Source organism: Culex quinquefasciatus, chromosome 1, assembly GCF_015732765.1.
Source record: "Culex quinquefasciatus strain JHB chromosome 1, VPISU_Cqui_1.0_pri_paternal, whole genome shotgun sequence".
Lineage (NCBI taxonomy): Eukaryota > Metazoa > Arthropoda > Insecta > Diptera > Culicidae > Culex > Culex quinquefasciatus.
Window position 1 is genome coordinate 7,190,642 of NC_051861.1, and position 22,087 is coordinate 7,212,728.

The 22,087-nt window shown below is 34.6% G+C and overlaps 1 protein-coding gene across 3 annotated transcripts in view; it reads left to right on the forward strand.

Moving 5' to 3' along the window:
• Positions 1 to 22,087, forward strand: part of LOC6048982 (limbic system-associated membrane protein) — a 512,782-nt gene that overhangs the window by 456,728 nt on the left and 33,967 nt on the right. For all 3 annotated transcript variants that reach the window (XM_038259476.1, XM_038259555.1, XM_038259624.1), the window contains one exon: positions 3,407 to 3,504. In XM_038259476.1, coding sequence (XP_038115404.1) covers positions 3,407 to 3,504 — 98 coding nt within the window. The remainder of the gene's footprint in view (positions 1 to 3,406; positions 3,505 to 22,087) is intronic.

A 22,087-nucleotide genomic window follows, 5' to 3' on the forward strand; every position in this document is an offset into this window, starting at 1 on the left:
CACCGCCTTAAAGACGCAAGCAAGACGGATTGGATTGGCCATGAATACGACGAAAACAAAGTACATGAAAGGAGGGGCTCAAAGGACGTTGACCCCCCAAGACTCACCCCTTTAGCTGTGGATGGCGATGTGCTGGAGGAGGTGAGCGAATTCGTGTACTTGGGATCGCTGGTAACGGCCGACAACGACACCAGCTTAGAGATCCGGACTCGTATCCACTCCGCGAATCGCGCCTACTTTGGATTACGGAAAACCTTGACATCTGACCGAGTGCAACGCGCCACGAAGCTGACCCTGTACAAGACACTGATTAGACCGGTTGCCCTCTATGGCCATGAGACCTGGACGCTGCGGCAAGAGGACGAACGAGCCCTTGGAGTTTTCGAACGGAAGGTGCTGCGAACGATCTACGGTGGAGTACGTACAGCTCAGAACGAGTGGCGAAGGCGCATGAACCACGAACTGCACGCGCTGCTGGGAGAACCGACAATCGTTACCCTGGCGAGAATTGGGAGGCTCAGGTGGGCCGGCCATGTCGCGAGGATGGACGAAGACCATCCTGTCAGGATGCTCTTTGACCGCGCGCGACCCGATGGCGGCACAGGCCGAAGAGCAGGAGCACAGCGTGCACTGTTGTTATGTTGTTATTGCAATAACAAACCAATAACACAGAAGGAATCATGAAGGAATAACAGGATTTGTTATTTTGTGCGGAGAGGTGGAGCAGCATAATAACAAAAAATGTTATTGAACTGGTATGTCTCCATAACAAAAAAAGTTATTGTTTTGGTTTATTTGTAATTTGCAAATAAACCTGCAGTTGCCATAACTCCTCTGTACTAGTCAGGGCTGAAGAGTCGGGTACCTCCAAGCGACTTTGAATCCATACTTTGAAGACAACTCCGACTCTGGATGCAGGATATGGCGTCAACGACGACTTCAGCTCTCCAAAAATACCCGACTTCACAGATTCTGACTCCAAGTAAAAGTTGCTGAAAATTAGATGAATCCGATGCAGTCTACGAGGTCTCACTCCAGCTCGAACTTCAACGTCAGCTCCGACTTCCTGGCTCTGTGAAAATAATAACAGTTTTTGTTATTCACACTTCAAAAATTCTCAATAAATAAATCAATTGCGTTAGGGAATGTAACAAAATTAAAAAAAAGAACTCTCAAAAATTAATTTAATCGGATTAATTTTAGCTTGAAACCCCATTTCATGGTGAAAAAATGACCCCGATGAAATTGGTCCAAATTATCCCATAGTTCTAGCCAATTTTAGCAAAGTCCCTTAGGGGGTATATCAAATAATTAATAAAATAAACTTTCAAAATTTCAACTTTTTAGAATAATTTTAGCTTAAGGACTCCATTTCATGGCCAAAATAATTACCCCGACGAAATTAGACGAAATTATCCCAAAGATATAAACATATTTAACAAAAGAAAAAATAATAACAGAATGTGTTATGGACACTTAGAAACTTTTCCATTTGTGCGATTTATGGTAGTTTTATTTCTAAGTCAGTATACCGAACGAATAACAAATTTTGTTATTAGAAGAGTTTTTGAAATGTATAACATTTCCTCTTATTAGCGTGTTATTAAACATTTTCAATATAATATCATTTCAATACCAAATTTTGTTATTTTATCATAAACTGTTATTATTTTTTCTTCTTGAAGTTGAACTTCAGGATAAAATAATAACACTTTTTGTTATTTTAACAGGATTTCTTATTGAAATATTATTAATTTTGTTATTACCGTCTGCCCGGGATTCATTAAAAAAAAATTTGTTATATTTTTTTTTGTTTTTTAACATCTAATCCGATCATCCCAATAACAGTTGGAGGTATTCTTCCATAACAAAAAATGTTATTCCAAAGTTGTTTTGGCTTTCAATCAATACTAGACCAATAACAAATTTTGTTAAGATAACATAAACGGTTATTAAACTTTTATGCAAATATGGATTTTTCAAGAAGATTCCATAACACTTTCTGTTATTTTAACAGTATTTGTTATTGAAATAACATGAATTTAGTTATTACCGTCTGCCCGGGATGGGTGGGTCTCGTGGCGCAGGGGTAGCGGCTTCGGCTGCCGATCCCGATGATGCTATGAGACGCGGGTTCGATTCCCGCCTTATCCACTGAGCTTCTATCGGATGGTGAAGTAAAACGTCGGTCCCGGTTTCTCCTGTCTCGTCAGAGGCGCTGGAGCAGAAATCCCACGTTAGAGGAAGGCCATGCCCCGAGGGGCGTAGTGCCAATAGTTTCGTTTTTTCGTCTGCCCGGGATTCAACATTTCCCTTCAAAATACGTTTTTTTTTTCGTTTGATTTTTGTTATAACCGTCTGCACGGGGTGTCTGTTTTGGATAAATATACTTTTAAAATGTGAGGAAGGTGGATTAAGTAACGTTTGTTTTATCAACACAATACTTTTCTTCGCTTAAATATTCTCGAAACCTTCAAACAGTGCACACACAGAACAGAAACCTGCATCATTTCTGGTGGGCGCGGAGGGTCCGGGGGATAAAATCCGGGACATCACGCGGGAAAATCGCATTAAAATGCAGTTGATTGAAATCAAATAGGTGAGACCAGAGTCGGTGGTGAAGGGTTCTGGGAAGCCATTGGAGTGGTGATGTTTACGGTAAAAATCAAGCGAAAGCTAATTAAGCCCGTCGGCAGAGAATTGCGAATGAATGCGTCTGTGTGTGTGTGCGGCGGTTTTCCTGTGTGCTCTCTGGTTGATAATGAACTTTTGACCTGGTTGCTGCATTTGGGAATACGGTTGAGTTGTTATGCTGCTGACACAATTGATCAAAAGAATGCAAACAGGAATTCAATCCAATTGAGTTGAATCCAATATTGAGCAGAAGTTTAAAAATTGTGCTTTATCACTTTCGATTGTATTGATATAAATTGAATAATTCTAAATGGATGTTCTCTTCACTTCACAGGATTTGTAATTAAATGTTTACTACATTTCAATTAAATAACCACAAATCCCACAATTACCAAATTACATCAAATCAACCCTTAAAAATCGATTCAAAATTATTCAGTGGGAAATAAAAAGTCTACTCGCGCGATGATTGATGTTCGCACGTAAATAGTGGACAAATTACGTGTTCACATGGACCGGCTGCAATGGAACACGTCAATTTGCTGCTAATACCAGCAATTAGTGTTGATTGAGAGCCACTTTTTTGTCATTTTTTGTCGCCAGTTTGACTAAACGACGTAAAGTATTTTGTTACAGCGTTGGAATTGTTTGCTGAAAACTAACTTGTCAAGTTTAATGTTTTTTTTTTTAATTCCCATTTTCACCCAACACAACAATTTCTAGCACTAACATTGTTCATAAAATAACTCCAAACTTCCTCTCGATCCCGCAGACCCCCCGGACATCAGCGTGGACAAGTCCTGGATCCACTCGGGCGAGGGCTTCGAGGCCCAACTGGAGTGCATCGTCCACGCCGATCCCCAGCCGACGGTAAGTTTTTTTTTTTTTTCTTTTTCAATCACAAAGCTCTCATCGTCGTCGCACTATCGTTCAACAGGTGTAAAATTTTCACCCTCAAGGTTTTTTGGCATAGAAAGCAAACAAAAAAAAAACAGTCTCATTATGATTCCGGGCACAGAAAGCGGGCTCGGGCCGAATATCCCTTTCGAAAAATGAGACGATGGGAAAAACTCAATTTGATTACGAAAAAGGCAAATATTTTTCTTTGACCGATCGTCGGGTAGTCCAACTGCCGTAGGGATAGGCGAGAATCAGGGTGTGTGTGTGATTATTTTTGGTTAGAACGGCCTCCTTTCCCGGAGGGTTCTGGGGGACGGAACCCCTTAATCAAAAGCATACGGTCAACCGTTGAGTTCGTGGCGGCGTAGGCAAATTTGTTTAAACAACAAACGACCTGGGCCAGCAAAAACAAGTGTGTTTGGCCACCACCTGTGGAAATATGGAAGGAGGAAAATTTTTGAAACCGTTTCGAAAGTGCTTTTGTTACTGGAAATTACCTGGGGTATTGTAGGAGTGTTTGGTTTCAATTAAAACTAGGAGCAGCAAGTTTTTGTCCGGGATAATATCAGTTTCACTTGGAGTTTCATTCATATTTCAATTAATTCGATCTCATATAAAGTATTTTCGCATGAAAAATCCCTCCGACAAACAGTCAATCAAGAGTCATTTATCAATCTGCAATTTAAAGGTGGTTTGGAATTATGAAAAACTCACCAGGCTAAATCACAATTCTCAGTAACTGTTTGACAGTATTAGTCTTGCTCTCTACTATGTACATTAAAAACAAGGTGGCTGCACGAAAAAAGAAATCGTGTCGGCAAAATCGTTAACCAATGTGAACGGTTCGTCACGAGTTCACATTTGCAACAATATCGATCCCATTTGTTTACGATTTTGACAACATCGATGAGAACGCTTGGGAAACGCCTACCGATATGCTACCAGCAAAACATCATTTTTTGGGGTTGCGGGTACGGTATACACCTAGATTATTTTTATCCACCAAATGCATTTCGGAATAGAAATAAAAACAGCGAATCATCATATTCATTTTATTTTTATTATTTGTGTTTACAAAATTGCTTAACTTTAAAAATGTCCCGCCCGTGTGGATCAATCGGACCGCGCACTGGACTCACAATTCAGAAGTTGATGGTTCGAATCCCGCGGCGGGCGCTCTAAAAATTCTAAGTGTAAATATGGGTATCCGGCGCCGTCGCTCCGTGCCGTACTCAAACACTTAGGAGCCCAGGGCGGCGAAGTCCTTGTAGTTAAAAGGAAGACACTAATGGTTGGTACTAGCAATGGTGGCCGACAGCTATAAAGTCAACTTTGTATTTAACTTTAAAAGTTTAACACAGTGGTGCATTTTTGACATCATTGCATTCACTTCCGGATTTAAAGAATAACAAAAAGTTCTATTTTCCGTTCTTCAAAAATCATTCATTTAAACCCGTTGTAAACGTCGATTGATCAATCTCTGCGATAATTTGGCAACGCCTTTTCTTCCAGCTAGCGCACCGATCGTGATTAACTAAGGAAGAAAAAGTATAAAAAGCTTTTTTTTCTAAAAACTTAGAAAATAAACAGCTGAAAATCACGAGATATAAACATAAAAAAATTTAAAAATTAAAAAGACTAGAAATCATAAAATCTGAAATTCCACCGATCCCAAAATTCAACAAGTCTAAAAATCTAAAAATCTAAATATCTAAAAATCTAAAAATCTAAAAATCTAAAAATCTAAAAATCTAAAAATCTAAAAATCTAAAAATCTAAAAATCTAAAAATCTAAAAATCTAAAAATCTAAAAATCTAAAAATCTAAAAATCTAAAAATCTAAAAATCTAAAAATCTAAAAATCTAAAAATCTAAAAATCTAAAAATCTAAAAATCTAAAAATCTAAAAATCTAAAAATCTAAAAATCTAAAAATCTAAAAATCTAAAAATCTTAAAATCTAAAAATCTAAAAATCTAAAAATTTAAAAATCTAAAAATCTTAAAATCTAAAAATCTGAAAATCTAAAAATCTAAAAATTTAAAAATCTAAAAATCTAAAAATCTAAAAATCTAAAAATCTAAAGATCTAAAAATCTAAAAATCTAAAAATCTAAAAATCTAAAAATCTAAAAATCTAAAATCTAAAAATCTAAAAATCTAAAAATCTAAAAATCTAAAAATCTAAAAATCTAAAAATCTAAAAATCTAAAAATCTAAAAATCTAAAAATCTAAAAATCTAAAAATCTAAAAATCTAAAAATCTAAAAATCTAAAAATCTAAAAATCTAAAAATCTAAAATCTAAAAATCTAAAAATCTAAAAATCTAAAAATCTAAAAATCTAAAATCTAAAAATCTAAAAATCTAAAAATCTAAAAATCTAAAAATCTAAAAATCTAAAAATCTAAAAATCTAAAAATCTAAAAATTTAAAAATCTCAAAATCTAAAAATCTAAAAATCTAAAAATGTAAAAATCTAAAAATCTAAAAATCTAAAAATCTAAAAATCTAAAAATCTAAAAATCTAAAAATCTAAAAATCTAAAAATCTAAAAATCTAAAAATCTAAAAATCTAAAAATCTAAAAATCTAAAAATCTCAAAATCTCAAAATCTCAAAATCTCAAAATCTAAAAATCTAAAAATCTAAAAATCTAAAAATCTAAAAATCTAAAAATCTAAAAATCTAAAAATCTAAAAATCTAAAAATCTAAAAATCTAAAAATCTAAAAATCTAAAAATCTAAAAATCTAAAAATCTAAAAATCTAAAAATCTAAAAATCTAAAAATCTAAAAATCTAAAAATCTAAAAATCTAAAAATCTAAAAATCTAAAAATCTAAAAATCTAAAAATCTAAAAATCTAAAAATCTAAAAATCTAAAAATCTAAAAATCTAAAAATCTAAAAATCTAAAAATCTAAAAATCTAAAGATCTAAAAATCTAAAAATCTAAAAATCTAAAAATCTAAAAATCTAAAAATCTAAAAATCTAAAAATCTAAAAATCTAAAAATCTAAAAATCTAAAAATCTAAAAATCTAAAAATCTAAAAATCTAAAAATCTAAAAATCTAAAAATCTAAAAATCTAAAAATCTAAAAATCTAAAAATCTAAAAATCTAAAAATCTAAAAATCTAAAAATCTAAAAATCTAAAAATCTGAAAATCTAAAAATCTAAAAATCTAAAAATCTAAAAATCTAAAAATCTAAAAATCTAAAAATCTAAAAATCTAAAAATCTAAAAATCTAAAAATCTAAAAATCTAAAAATCTAAAAATCTAAAAATCTAAAAATCTGAAGATCTAAAATCTAAAAATCTAAAAATCTAAAAATCTAAAAATCTAAAAATCTAAAAATCTAAAAATCTAAAAATCTAAAAATCTAAAAATCTAAAAATCTAAAAATCTAAAAATCTAAAAATCTAAAAATCTAAAAATCTAAAAATCTAAAAATCTAAAAATCTAAAAATCTAAAAATCTAAAAATCTAAAAATCTAAAAATCTAAAAATCTAAAAATCTAAAAATCTAAAAATCTAAAAATCTAAAAATCTAAAAATCTAAAATCGGAAGAGCAGACATCTAAAATCTAAAAATCTAAAAATCTAAAAATCTAAAAATCTAAAAATCTAAAAATCTAAAAATCTAAAAATCTAAAAATCTAAAAATCTAAAAATCTACAAATCTAAAAATCTAAAAATCTAAAAATCTAAAAATCTAAAAATCTAAAAATCTAAAAATCTAAAAATCTAAAATCTAAAAATCTAAAAATCTAAAAATCTGAAAATCTAAAAATCTAAAAATCTAAAAATCTAAAAATCTAAAAATCTAAAAATCTAAAAATCTAAAAATCTAAAAATCTAAAAATCTAAAAATTTAAAAATCTAAAAATCTAAAAATCTAAAAATCTAAAAATCTAAAAATCTAAAAATCTAAAAATCTAAAAATCTACAAATCTAAAAATCTACAAATCTAAAAATCTACAAATCTAAATATCTAAAAATCTAAAAATCTAAAAATCTAAAAATCTAAAAATCTAAAAATCTAAAAATCTAAAAATCTAAAAATCTAAAAATCTAAAAATCTAAAAATCTAAAAATCTAAAAATCTAAAAATCTAAAAATCTAAAAATCTAAAAATCTAAAAATCTAAAAATCTAAAAATCTAAAAATCTAAAAATCTAAAAATCTAAAAATCTAAAAATCTAAAAATCTAAAAATCTAAAAATCTAAAAATCTAAAAATCTAAAAATCTAAAAATCTAAAAATCTAAAAATCTAAAAATCTAAAAATCTAAAAATCTAAAAATCTAAAAATCTAAAAATCTAAAAATCTAAAAATCTAAAAATCTAAAAATCTAAAAATCTAAAAATCTAAAAATCTAAAAATCTAAAAATCTAAAAATCTAAAAATCTAAAAATCTAAAAATCTAAAAATCTAAAAATCTAAATCTAAAAATCTAAAAATCTAAAAATCTAAAAATCTAAAAATCTAAAAATCTAAAAATCTAAAAATCTAAAAATCTAAAAATCTAAAAATCTAAAAATCTAAAAATCTAAAAATCTAAAAATCTAAAAATCTAAAAATCTAAAAATCTAAAAATCTAAAAATCTAAAAATCTAAAAATCTAAAAATCTAAAAATCTAAAAATCTAAAAATCTAAAAATCTAAAAATCTAAAAATCTAAAAATCTAAAAATCTAAAAATCTAAAAATCTAAAAATCTAAAAATCTAAAAATCTAAAAATCTAAAAATCTAAAAATCTAAAAATCTAAAATCTAAAAATCTAAAAATCTAAAAATCTAAAAATCTAAAAATCTAAAAATCTAAAAATCTAAAAATCTAAAAATCTAAAAATCTAAAAATCTAAAAATCTAAAAATCTAAAAATCTAAAAATCTAAAAATCTAAAAATCTAAAAATCTGAAAAAAATATTTTAATTTTAAAAATCCTCAAAGCTAAAAATCTAAAAAGCTAAAAATCTCTAACTCACCCTGAATTATTACATTTTCGTTATAGTTTCTCTATTTAAAATAAATTGATTTGGTTATTATTTGAAATTAATCAACCGTTTTGCAAGTCAACAACCAAACAAATGATTACGAATTTCGCTGATCAAACCACATCATTTGCTAAATATTTCGTAAGGCAATCAATAAAATAATTGGCTAACATTGTTGTGCTTGACATTGATTCAACCAATTCGGAGCCAACCACTGAAACATTATTTGACTTGGCAAAGTAAATTTTAAACAAATTGTTCATTTTGTTAAATAAAATAAAAATGTTCTTGCTGATAAACTTTGTTAAAGATAATATACTATAGATTTTTTCAATTAAAAATTTAATACGAGTTCCATAAAAAAACCTTCTGCAGAAGCTTTTATTTCCCACATTCGTTTGTCAGCTCAAATTTGCTAAGACAACTGCGGATTGAAGCTAACGTTCTCAGGTGGGCTAAGGCGCTTTACCCTCGCCCTTTTAAATTTCCACTAAATCCATTTTCTTACTTTGAGAGGGAGCCCACGTGTGCTTTCCCCCACGTGAGCACGCACACACGCACACAGTAAACAGTGGTGGATTTCAGGTAAACGTACAAAATAAACATTCTTTCTTACGCACACACACATGGAGACAATTTATACAGATTTGGGTGATGCTGCGATTACGAAAATTGGAAAATGCGCGCTCGCACGAGAGCTGGATTGCTGGAAAATCGCTTTGCAGCAAGTTGTTGACTTGACTTGGGGGCGATGGGGGATTTTTTACCTACTGATTTTTTTAATACTGGTTTGGTTTTGAGAATTTGTGTGGGCTGAGGCGGGGTTGTCGTTAGCTTCAGAGTTGATTTGGGGATAATCGTCGAGATTTTCACCCCAAGTGCTTTAAAACAAGTGCTTGCGGGAACAATTGAACTTACAAATTGAAATTCAATTTCGTCGAAAAAAGCGATGGATTAGATATTCTGCATGACTTTTTTAAAGTTAAGCGGCAGAAACCAAAAATCAAATCAATTACCAAATTGACCCACCTTCACGAAGCTCATTTCCCAAAAATGCACCAAATTTCCGACAGGCTGGTCGCGCGACCTCCGAGAAATCACAAACCCCATCCCATAATTTTAATAAACCTAAAAGCACCTTCCACTGAATCCTCTCGACGGCAGCAGCAGGCACCAAAACCTCTAACAAAACACGACACGTGGCTTGTCGATGATAGAGTTCGGCAGCGTCGAGTTCGCGCGAATTTGCCACGAAACTAATTATGTGCCGTGAGTTTAATAAACGCACCTTTTCGCACGATCCGGTGCTGGCCACCACGTCCGTGGTTTTTTTTTTCGGGTGGGGTGCACGGAGGGAAAAAAGAGCAACAACTACTCCTCATACAAATAATCGAAAGTATTGCAGAACTTTTCCCTCCGTGTCAAATTTTCATTACTAAATTTTCCACGAAAAAGCGTCAAAATCTGGATGCGGCGCCGGTCACGTTCGACACGGAGGAAATTCATTAACTTTTAGTGTCCCCCAACCCCACTTTTCACAGCGTCGGTCAGGCCATCGTTCATCAGGTGTGCTCATCATGTTTTGCTGGGGAAGGTTTGAAGTTTACGTGGTCAGGTCAGGCCTGCTCTTTAGACTAGATTTATGCTTGCGATATGAAATGTGTTGACGTCTAATTGAAGCTCCCGTTTTATTCAGTTATCGACGTTAGCATCATGATTATCGTAACCGTTATTAACGGGATTGAAAAGGTCTGTGTGGTTTGATGATGATGGTTAAAATATAAAGACTGGAAGGTTGATGGTGTTCCTTGACTATTTTGAGAGAAAGTCTGTAGGGGTAACTTGGGACTAGGTTGGTTCAAATTAAACTTTTCGTCTCCATTACAGTGCAGAATTTTACTGAAAACTATTTCCAGATTCACCATTCGACCTATTGTTAATTGGTAATCGAAAGATTACAATTTATTATATTCTTTCTTGAAATTACTTTTCGTTAAAGCTACAATGATTATTCATTCCTCCAGCGTAAAATCAAACTTTTTTCAGTAAAATCGCTGTACATCGCCAGCAGTTCATTTAAGTTTGAGGTCTACATTAATTATTATGTAAAATTGTTCGGGGTGATACAATTAAACAAATAAAATTATAAGGAATTGGTCAAACCCGTATTTCAATACTTAAAACGTTAAAATATAATATTAGTGGGCATTTAAGGGTTATAATTTTAATTTTATAGAATTCCTTGGACAATTTTTTTTTAAATGCAACCTGTTGAAAGTCTTTTGCTTATTTATTTACAAAGTTATTATTAATAGAAAAAAAAAAGTTTTTTAGAAAATCGTCAAAAAAGAGGACGATGCCAAAAATAGAGGGATGGTCCAATTAGCACCAAACTTGGAATTTCTATTTCTATCGATAGATGAACGTTCCCTCCAAGTTTGATCCAAATCGAGTCCAAAAGTATACTCAGTTGACCTGGAATGGTCCAAATACATACTTGCCATAAAAATGCTAAACATTACTGCCTGTTTTTTCTCATAATATTCATCAAATTATATGATATTTTTATGCTAAAGTGTAGGAAAACAATGTTATATACTATTCATGTTTTTTTGTCGAAATATGAATGTTTTCATGTTTAAAAAAATGAACTACTGAAATTTAAAATTAAAAGTAGATTTTTGCAATTCCGCTGTGAAACCGTCAACTTTTCCTGCCCTTCTGGAGAATCGAAACGGCCTACTTTTCCCCACCAAAAATAACAGAATGGAAAATTAATACCTTTCAATAACAGTGCTGAAAAGTTCTACTTTTCAGCACTGAAATAGGTGCTGAAAAGTTGAACTTTTCAGCACTAGTATCGAAAAGTAACATTTTTCAATATTGTTTTGTTTTGTGCGATGGATTCACTAAACACATGAATGTTTGACATTAAATTCCATTATATAAGCGTTTTTCGGAATTGCAAAAAATGTTGCAAGCAACTCGTTGCAAAACTTGATTTTTTCAGCACTCGTCGTATTTATCTAACTCGGTAAACCTCGTTGGATAAATGTACAACTCGTGCTGTAGTTTATGCAACAAGTTGCAAAAAGAGGATTTTTTCAGCACGAGTCGTACATTTATCCAACGAGGTTTACCGAGTTGGATAAATACGAAGAGTGCTGAAAAAATCAAGTTTTGCAACGAGTTCCATAAACATTTTTTTGCAATTCCAAAAAACACACACTGAGTGAAATTTTATGTCAAATTTTCATGTATTTTGTCAATAAATCGTTTAAATCAACAAAAAAAATTTAAAAGTGTTACTTTTCAAAATAAGTGCTGAAAAGTTCATCTTTTCAGCACGCATTTGAGTGCTGAAAAGTAGAACTTTTCAGCATTTATTTTGAAAAGTGTTGCTATTCGATTCTGTTATTTTTGGTATAGAAAAGTAGGCTATTTCGTCGTTCAAGAATGACAGGAAAAGTAAGTAGTTTCACGACGGAATTGCAAAAAAACAATTTTAACACTTTGCAATTCCACTTATTCGAATGGAACTGCATTCAAATGAGTGAATCCAAATTTATCAATTGGAAACAAAAATCATCAACATAAAGGCAACATCAGTTTGACTACTGGTTTCGACGTTTGAGTCCTTTTCAGTTCGAATACGTTCAAGTTAGCGATCTTTCGAAATAACGGACGTTCGAAGTAGCTATTTTAACAGTCCAAACACGAAAAGTGTGGAGATATTTTCCAAACTATATACTGTTATAGACAAAAAGGACGCTCTTTAAAAACGATAACTGAAATCACCCCTCAATTGACTAGAACATTTAACGAAGCACAAAATCTAAAAAAAATAATCCAATTGGGTAATTCTCTACCAACTCACACGAAATCGGGAAAAGTTGCCCCGACCCCTCTTCGATTTGCGTGAAACTTTGTCTTAAGGGGTAACTTTTGTCCCTGATCACGAATCCGAGGTCCGTTTTTTGATATCTCGTGACGGAGGGGCGGTACGACCCCTTCCATTTTTGAACATGCGAAAAAAGAGGTGTTTTTCAACAATTTGCAGCCTGAAACGGTGATGAGATAGAAATTTGGTGTCAAAGGGGATTGTTATCCGAGCATTCGTTGGTGAAGGTTGTCTGAATCAACATGACTCGTCGCGTCCCGGCGCAAAACGCCGGCAATATTGCCCTACCTGCGGCTCAAGCAGGCAAAAAAGTGGGAATTTCCAAAAGGAAGGTTGAGGCCTCAACTGATGGCCAAAAACCGGGGATTTCCAAAAGGAAGGTGCTTTTGGAAGTGACATCGAACAGCAAAAAGACGAAAAAGAGCGACGGTACTGTACCGATGGATGAGGAGGAGGAGAACTCTTCGTCGCACGAGGAGCAGCTATTGAAGAACAACAAGTTTGCTGGACTGCCTGACGAGGACCAGGTAGCGGAAGCAAAGGAGAATGAAGTGAAACAGCGAAAGGAGAAACTGCCTCCTTTTTATGTGCGGCAATCAGCAGCAACGATCGACTTTCGAGCGGGGCTGGTTGAACTCATCAAGTCTGGGAAAGTCCTAGGCAACATTCGTCTGTGTCAGGACGGATTTAAGGTGCTGGTGCAATCCAGGCAGCACTATCAACTGGTCAAGGATTACTTGACCGAAAACGAGGCGGAGTACTTTACCCATGATGTCGTCATGGATAAGCCGTACAAAATCGTCGTCAGAGGTCTGTACGACATGCCAGTGGAGGAATTAGCTGCCGAGCTAAAAGTTTTGAAACTGGATGTGTTGGCCGTGCACAAAATGAGCCGACGCAACAAAGACATCAAGTACCGTGACCAGCTCTACCTGCTGCATTTGGCTAAGGGATCGACGACGCTTCCTGAGCTGAAGGCAATTCGAGCGGTTTTCAACATTATCGTGTCGTGGGAGCGATACCGACCAGTGCATCGTGACGTCACACAATGCTTCAACTGCCTGGGCTTCGGGCACGGAGGTAAGAACTGCCACCTGAAGCGTCGTTGCGCCAAATGTGGTACCGATGCGCACATCACATCCCAGTGCATCCAAGATTCGCTGGTGAAGTGCCTCAACTGCAACGGTGAGCACTCGTCAACCGACCGAAAGTGCCCCAAGAGAGCTGAGTTCGTGAAAATTCGGCAGCAAGCATCGACGAAGAATCAGCCTCAGCGTCGTAGAACTCCTCCAGCCCTGGTGGAGCAAAATTTTCCACCTCTTCAACCGCGACGCCAGGTCCCGAACTTGGCACCGTTGCCGTTGGATCCCAGGAAGAGAGCTGAGATGAATCATCCACGGCCGGGTTCCAGCCAGGAGCCGAGACCGCCACCACCGGGCTTCAGCCAGGAGCCAAGACCAACCCAAGAACCAGCAGTTGAGGAAAATGGTAATGATCTTTACACCTCAACCGAACTCCTCAATATTTTCAAACAGATGTCCGCTGCACTGCGTGGATGCAAAACCAAGACCCAGCAGATTGAAGTGCTGACCTCGTTCGTCATCCAGTATGGATCGTAGGTCCCTCAAGCTGCTGAATTGGAACGCTTGCTCCATTAGGAGGAAGAATTTAGAGCTGGTGGATTTTCTTCGCGAGAAGGAGATCGACGTAGCTGCCATCACGGAAACTCATCTGAAGCCCGGTGAAAAAGTTTATCTGCAAAACTACAAGATCGCGACGCAGCTCGATAGGACCACCTCTGGAGGAGGAGGTGTGCTTGTCGCTGTTCATCGTGATCTCAAGCCACGCCGGCTGCCACACTTCAAGCTGGACATCATCGAGGCCGTTGGGGTGGAAATTCCCACTTCGGTTGGCCCAGTACTCTTCATTGCTGCATACTGCCCACGTCAGGTGAATTCCAGAGATGGTTCAGCAGCAAAACTGAAGAGCGATATCCAGAAGCTGACACGGCGGAGCGCAAAGTACATCATCGCTGGTGACCTCAACGCGAAGCATGAAGTTTGGGGCAACAGCAGGAGGAATCGGAACGGAGTGATTCTGCACAACGATCTGCAAAACGGATACTACAACGTTGTGAGTCCGGATCGTCCAACGAGGGTGGCTCGGTCTGGGAATCACTCAATCATCGACTTCTTCATTACCAATATGGCTGAGAACGTGGCTCATCCTGAGGTGTTTGAAGAGTTGAGTTCTGATCACTATCCGGTGGTTGTGGAGGTTGGAGCTTCCGTTACTCCGCAGCGGCAACCAACCCGGAAAGATTACCACAACGTTGACTGGCAGCAGTTTCAGCAAGTGGTCGACAGCAACATCGACTATGATCAACACCCGGAAACTTCTGCTGATATTGATCGTTCGCTGGAGGTGATCCAGCAGGCTATCAACCAAGCAGAGGCTGCCAACGTTCGGGAGGTTCCTGTTAATTTTAAGGTAACTGATATTGACGTAGATACTAAACACTTGATTAGACTTAGGAATGTTTATAGGAGACAATATCAACGGACTGGGGACTATGACAAAAGATTTCAGTGAACAATTTGAACAAAATCATACAAGACCGACTTGACAATATCAGAAATCAAGAATTTTCAAAACATGTAAGCCAGCTTGGGAATTATTCAAAACCATTTTGGAAACTTTCAAAAGTTCTTAAAAACAAACCAAAGCCTATTCCTCCTCTTATTGTTGAGGATTCTCCTTTGATTACATCCGAGGAAAAGGCAAATGCACTTGGGCTTCATTTTGTTAGTTCACATAATCTTGGCGCTTCCATGACCAGCCGTAAAGAAACATCAGTTGCCAATAGTATTTCAACAATCAATGACTCTACCTTTGAATTTCCTGCAGATTCCCATGTTTCTGGTGAGGAAGTCAAAGTTGCAGTTAAACAAATGAAAATATGAAAGCTCCAGGCTTTGATAACATTTTAATCTAGTGTTGAAAAACAGAGTGATCAGTTCTTTCAACATCTAGCCAATATTTTCAATAAATGTTTGCAACTTGGTTACTTCCCCACCAATTGGAAACTGGGCAAAGTCATACCAATTTTGAAGCCTCAAAAGATCCAACATCGCCAACAAGTTATCGTCCCATTAGTCTTTTGAGTAGTCTGTCCAAACTCTTTGAGAAGGTCATCTATTCAAGGCTTTTGGATTTTACCAACGATAATAATATAATTTTGAATGAGCAGTTTGGCTTCCGAAAGGGACATAATACTGCTCATCAGCTTACGAGAGTAACTAAAATCATCAAGCAGAACAAGCTTGAGTCTAAATCAACTGCTATGGCTTTGTTGGATGTTGAGAAGGCTTTTGACAATGTTTGGCATGATGGTTTGATACATAAACTGTATTTATACGGTTTTCCAATGTATCTTATCAAAATTATCCAGCACTATCTTTCGGAGAGATCGTTCAAGGTTTTTCTGAATGGGATTGCTTCTGGATTATTCAACATTGATGCTGGGGTTCCCAAGGAAGTATTCTTGGCCCACTTCTGTACAATATTTTTACATCTGATTTGCCTACTCTTCCTGGTAATGGTGTGTTGTCACTTTTTGCTGATGACACTGCCGTTATTTATAAGGGTAAAATAACCAGATATTTAGTTGGCCGTCTTCAGAAGGGTCTTGACGTTCTTTCCGAATACTTTGGCGACTGGAAAATTCGCATAAATGCAGCCAAAACTCAAACCATCATTTTTCCACTTTCCAAATCGGCCAGATTTGTCCCAAAGGATGATGTTTTGATTAAAATGAATGATGTTTCGATACCCTGGTCAAAGGAAGTTGTCTATTTAGGTCTCATACTTGACTCGAAACTATTGTTTCGGCAGCATGTAGATAAAATATTGAACAAGTGCAGCATTCTCATCAGGTGTTTGTATCCTTTAATTAACAGAAAATCAAAGCTATCTTTGAAAAATAAGTTAGCAGTTTACAAACAAATAATTTACCCCGTTATTGAGTATGCAGTACCTGTTTGGGAGTGTTGCGCTAGAACTCATAAATTGAAGCTCCAGCGTGTCCAAAACAAGGTACTCAAAATGGTTTTGAATGTTCCTGGCTGGACAAGATCAAGTGAGGTTCATGAATTAGCAGAAGTAAAAATGTTGGATCAGAAGATTCAAGAAAAATGTTTGAAATTCAGGGAAAAATGTGCTATATCTGAATACCCCTTGATTCAAGGATTGGTTTAGTTTATGGTAAGATTAAGTTAGTTTTAGGTTAGGTTATGTTTTCTTAATTTTTTTTTCCTCATTGTACCTAGTGTTACAAAAATGATAAATCATATACTTTTAAAGTTAAGAAAATGAACAGTGTTTAAATCACGAAAAGCAAACTAAAGCTGAAGAGCCACAGCTGACCACTTATTATGTAAACCAAATGTAATTATTATAAGAAAGATTCAATAAAGTATATTTAATTCAAAAAAAAAAACGGGATTAACGCCCGATTTGATACTCAGAATTCCGAATAAACGTATTTTTCATCGAAAAAAACACTAAAAAGTTTTAAAATTTCCCATTTTCGTTACTCGACTGCAAAATTTTTTGAACATGTCATTTTATGGGAAATTTAATGTACTTTTCGAATTACACCCAGAAGGGTCATTTTCATTTAGAACAAATTTTTCATTTTAAAATTTCGTGTTTTTCTAACTTTGCAGGGTTATTTTTTAGTGTAACAATGTTCTACAAAGTTGTAGAGCAGACAATTACAAAAATTTTGATATATAGACATAAGGGGTTTGCTTATAAACATCACGAGTTATCGCGATTTTACGAAAAAGTTTTGAAAAAGTTACTTTTTGCGTTTCTCTTTGTTTCGTCGTCCGTGTCTGTCGCGGGTGACCATGAATGGCCATGATCGATGACGACCAACTTTTTTAAAACTTTTTTTTCGTAAAATCGTGATAACTTGTGATGTTTATAAGCAAACCCCTTATGTATATATATATATCAAAAATTTTGTAATTGTCTGCTCTACAACTTTGTAGAACATTGTTACACTCTAAAAAATAACCCTGCAAAGTTAGAAAAAACACGAAATTTTAAAATGAAAAATTTTGTTCTAAATGAAAAAATGACCCTTCTGGGACAATGTAGATTCGAAAAGTACATTAAATTTCCCATAAAATGACATGTTCCAAAATTTTTACAGTCGAGTAACGGAAAATGGGAGAATTTTTAAAACTTTTTAGTGTTTTTTTCGATGAAAATACGTTTATTTGGAATTTGAGTACGCCATCAAATCGGGCGTCTAATTTTACACAAAAGTCCCTTTGACACCAAATTTCTATCTCATCACCGTTTCAGGCTGCAAATTATTGAAAACACCTCTTTTTCACATGTTCAAAAATGGAAGGGGTCGTACCGCCCCTCCGTCACGAGATATCAAAAAACGGACCTCGGATTCGTGATCAGGGACAAAAGTTACCCCTTAGGACAAAGTTTCACGCAAATCGAAGAGGGGTCGGGGCAACTGCTGTGTGAGTTGGTAGAGAATTACCCAATTCAAATCCAAATTTGACTAACATTAAGAAATACCCTATGAATTTTTTGTAGTAATAAATCATTTTTAATTTTTATGAATTCTTTATAGCACTAAAAAAGTTCCATAAAACATATCAAAAAATATTTAACAACGGTTTTTGAACAGTTTAACTTTATTTTAAAAAAAAATATTACAAAATTTATTTTCTTGTAATTATTGTAACTGTTTTTGGATTTAATCTCATTATCACCTACAATTTTGCACAAAAACGCCATATTGCTCAATAAATGGTTCATTAATATAAAGATTTTATCATTTTACATAACATTTTTGTGCCAAAGTGGTAAGGAGATCAAAACATATAACATAAAGAACTATAGTTTAGTTTTCAAAAACAAAAGAAATTGAAAAGTATCACAAATTGATTAAACGTTATAATTTCAATTTTTGTATTTTTTAAACCGGCTGAAACTTTTTTGGTGCCTTCGATATGCCCAAAGAATCTATTTTGCATCATTAGATTGTCCAAATTATTTTTCCATACAAATTTGGCAGGTGGCCATACAAAAAATGAAATTTGAAAATTGATCGATTTGGTGTCTTCGGCAAATTTGTAGGTATGGATAAGGACTACACTGAAATTGATTTTTTTTGTGATATTTTATTTCACTTTTTCTCACTAAAACTTCATTTGCAAAAAACACTTTTTTCTGGTATGTTTTAGGGGATATCAAATGCTAACTTTTGAGAAATTTCCTGAACAGGCAAAAAATCTTCGACCGAGTTGTGAATTTTTAAATCAATACTGATTTTTGTTCATGAAATTCAAATATTGGTAGCAAAAATTTGTAAACTTGATTTTTCGATGTAAAATAGAATTTGCAATCAAAAAGTACTTTAGTGAAATAAGCATAAGCATAAGCATAGGTGCCCACCCGCAGTTGCTACTCCGTTATTGACCAGGACCTCCAGAAGTTACATCCACGAGCCGTGGAAGATAAGTGGGTGCTATCTTTCCTCGCTTCGCAACTTCTCAAAGGCCCCTATCATGCTGATCAATACCGGCGCCGGCCACGACCAGTGGTAGGGTCACGGGGAAGTGGATGGGAATGTTAGTCCGATACTTGAGTGATAGAGACCGCCCAATCGACTGCATCTCCGACAAAGTATCACATGAGTTTTGAGGGGGTTAGTAGATGGGTATGAGGTCAGGATTCACGAGTGGCAGTGATATGACCATGAGCATTTTGTTTATCGGTTGAAAATTTTAAATCTTAGGCAGCCGGCTGCGGAAAGATAGATAATTGATCATTTAAAAAGTTTTTTTTACCGAACGCGTGCCAGCCGAGCAGTAGTGCTATGGGCTGGACTTATCAGTATATTTTTACTGTTGGTACAATTAAGATAACGCGAGCAAATGTCAAAAATAGTAGATGAGTTAATACTAAAGCTGCCAGTTGGAATAAATTATTACCATCAACGAATATAAACGAAAAGAAAACAGGACACCACGTAACCGATTGTAATGAAATTAAAAAAATACCTTAAACGAACTTAACCGGCGGCGTGCCTTCCTATCAACGATGATAAAAGAAGGACTTATAAATTTAAATTATAAAAAGACTCCAAAAAATACGTTGCATAGTAACCGCGAAGTCCCGCTACTCACAATCGAATCCGAAAGATAGCTATCTAGAATTTTAAATATAGTATTAATTCGACCGCGATCCTCCAGAAATTCTTCGTCGGCGTGCCTTCCGATCAACGGTGATGTAAGAAGGGCTTTATTCATTAAAATGATTTTATATCATAAGCCTTAAAATATATTCGTCGGCGTGCCTTCCGATCATCGATGATATAGAAAGGACTTAATCCAGCAATACGACTTGCTTGTCTCGAAAAAAAAAAAAAGAATTCGGATCGTTTCTATCGAAAACTATGTAAAGAGGACAAAAATAAACTCATTGGCCAACGAACGCGCGAACTAAAAATAAAGAAAAAAGAAGAAGAAGAAGACCAATCACCCCATGCACACAAACAACGACACAAAAGAGATGAAAACAACACGAATCAGAAGAAATCCAATCACCCCATGTACACAAATAGCGACACAAAAGAGATGGAAAATAACACGAAAAAACAGGACTGCGCGTCCACACAGGCACCGCACTACTGATGCCATTATTTAATTATAATGACCAATCACCCCATGCACTCGAACAGCGACATAAAAGAGACGGAAAATAACACGAAAAAACAGGACTGAGCGTCCACACAGGCACCGCACTACTGATGCCATTATTTAATTATAATGACCAATCACCCCATGTACACAAATAGCGACACAAAAGAGATGGAAAATAACACGAAAAAACAGGACTGCGCGTCCACACAGGCACCGCACTACTGATCAATGTAAAAAAGATAGTTTCCCATGGAAAATAAATCAAAATCCCATATAAATTTCAAATTAAAACTGGAGCTCCTAGACCTTACCAAATGGGCTCAAATTTTCAGGAGTGCTTCTGGGGACATAAAAGAACGAAATTCCGGTTGATGCAAGACAAAATAACAACTTTTGTCTTTTTCATAGAAACGTGAACCACGCTAGTGTTCAAAGTATAGTATAGTCTAAGTAGAGTATTCAAAGATATAGTTGTTCGCTAATATGAACAGCTTAGGCAGACAACCATCCAAATTAGAGCAAAAAAAACTAACCCAGCTAGTTTAACTTTAAGCCACCCTCGATTAGTGCGGTGTGATCGGTGTTTGATGTGATAAAATGTGTAAACAATCCATCCCATTCACCATCGTTTGGACCAATCAAAAAGTACTTTAGTGAAATTTTGATAAAGTACACCGTTTTCAAGTTATAGCCATTTTCAGGTAACTTTTTGATTCATTTTTTTTTTGAAATTAGTGCCCACGTTTGAAAAAAAAATCTTTTTTTAAAAGCTGAGAAAATTTACTATATTTTGCGTTTTTGAACTTTGTTGATACGACCTTTAGTTGCTGAGATATTTAAAAGCAAGGATTTAAAAACAGGAAACAATCCACCTTTTTCTAATATCGATATCTCAGCAACTAATGGTTCGATTTTCAATGTTAAAATATGAAACATTCGTGAAGTTTTCGGATCGTCTCGAAAACAATATTTTCAAAATTTTTAAATCAGTACTAACAATTCAAAAGGGCGTAATATTGAATGTTTAGCCCTTTTGAATTGTTAATCTTGATTGGAAAAAATGTGGACCTTGGTTAGGGTGTTTAAAAATTCAAACTTTCCAGGAATGTTTTGGAAAAAAATTCCCGGGCATAACTGTAATAACTGAATTCAGGCCATTTTAATAAAAAATAATGTTTAGTAACAGAAAGTGTAATGGAATCTTCTTGAAAAATCCATTTTTGCATAAGAGTTTAATAACCTTTTATGTTATAGTAACATTTTTTTTATTGGTCTAATGTTGGTTGAAAGCCACAAAAGCTTGGGAATAACATTTTGAGTTATGAAAGAATTCCGCCAACTAACATTGGAATGATCGGATTAGTTGTTCAAACAACAAAACATAATAGCAAAGATTTGTTCGAAGCATAACTAAAAAATGTTAACGTCATGATTCGAAATCCGGACACTTAGTAGCATATCATTTTCGTAATAGCTGGCAAAAATTCATGTTATAAGTTGGAAATGAAGAATTATCATCAGGATGTAGTATTAACACTCAGTTTTAAGAGAATGCATGCAAAATATGTCTTTTCTAACAATTTTTCATCTGAATTTGAAAATTAAAATGACTTGTTGTGCTTCGAATCCCGGACACTGACAAAAGCTGATTCGAAATCCGGACACTTTTGCTTCGAATTCCGGACACTCGATTTTGCTAATGAATCGCACAAATTTGGACTGAAATATTAGTGAATGGCATTCTTTAAGTCTCTAATAAGCTGTTAACAACAAAACAATCGATATTTTATTTTAAAATTTGCTAGAATTTAATAAAATCAAAACCATAAATTTCTGCTTTGCTTTCCCGGTGCTTCGGACGCCTTTGAAATATTTCACGTGAAATGTTTCGCATTTTTGGTAATCTTATAATTTTAT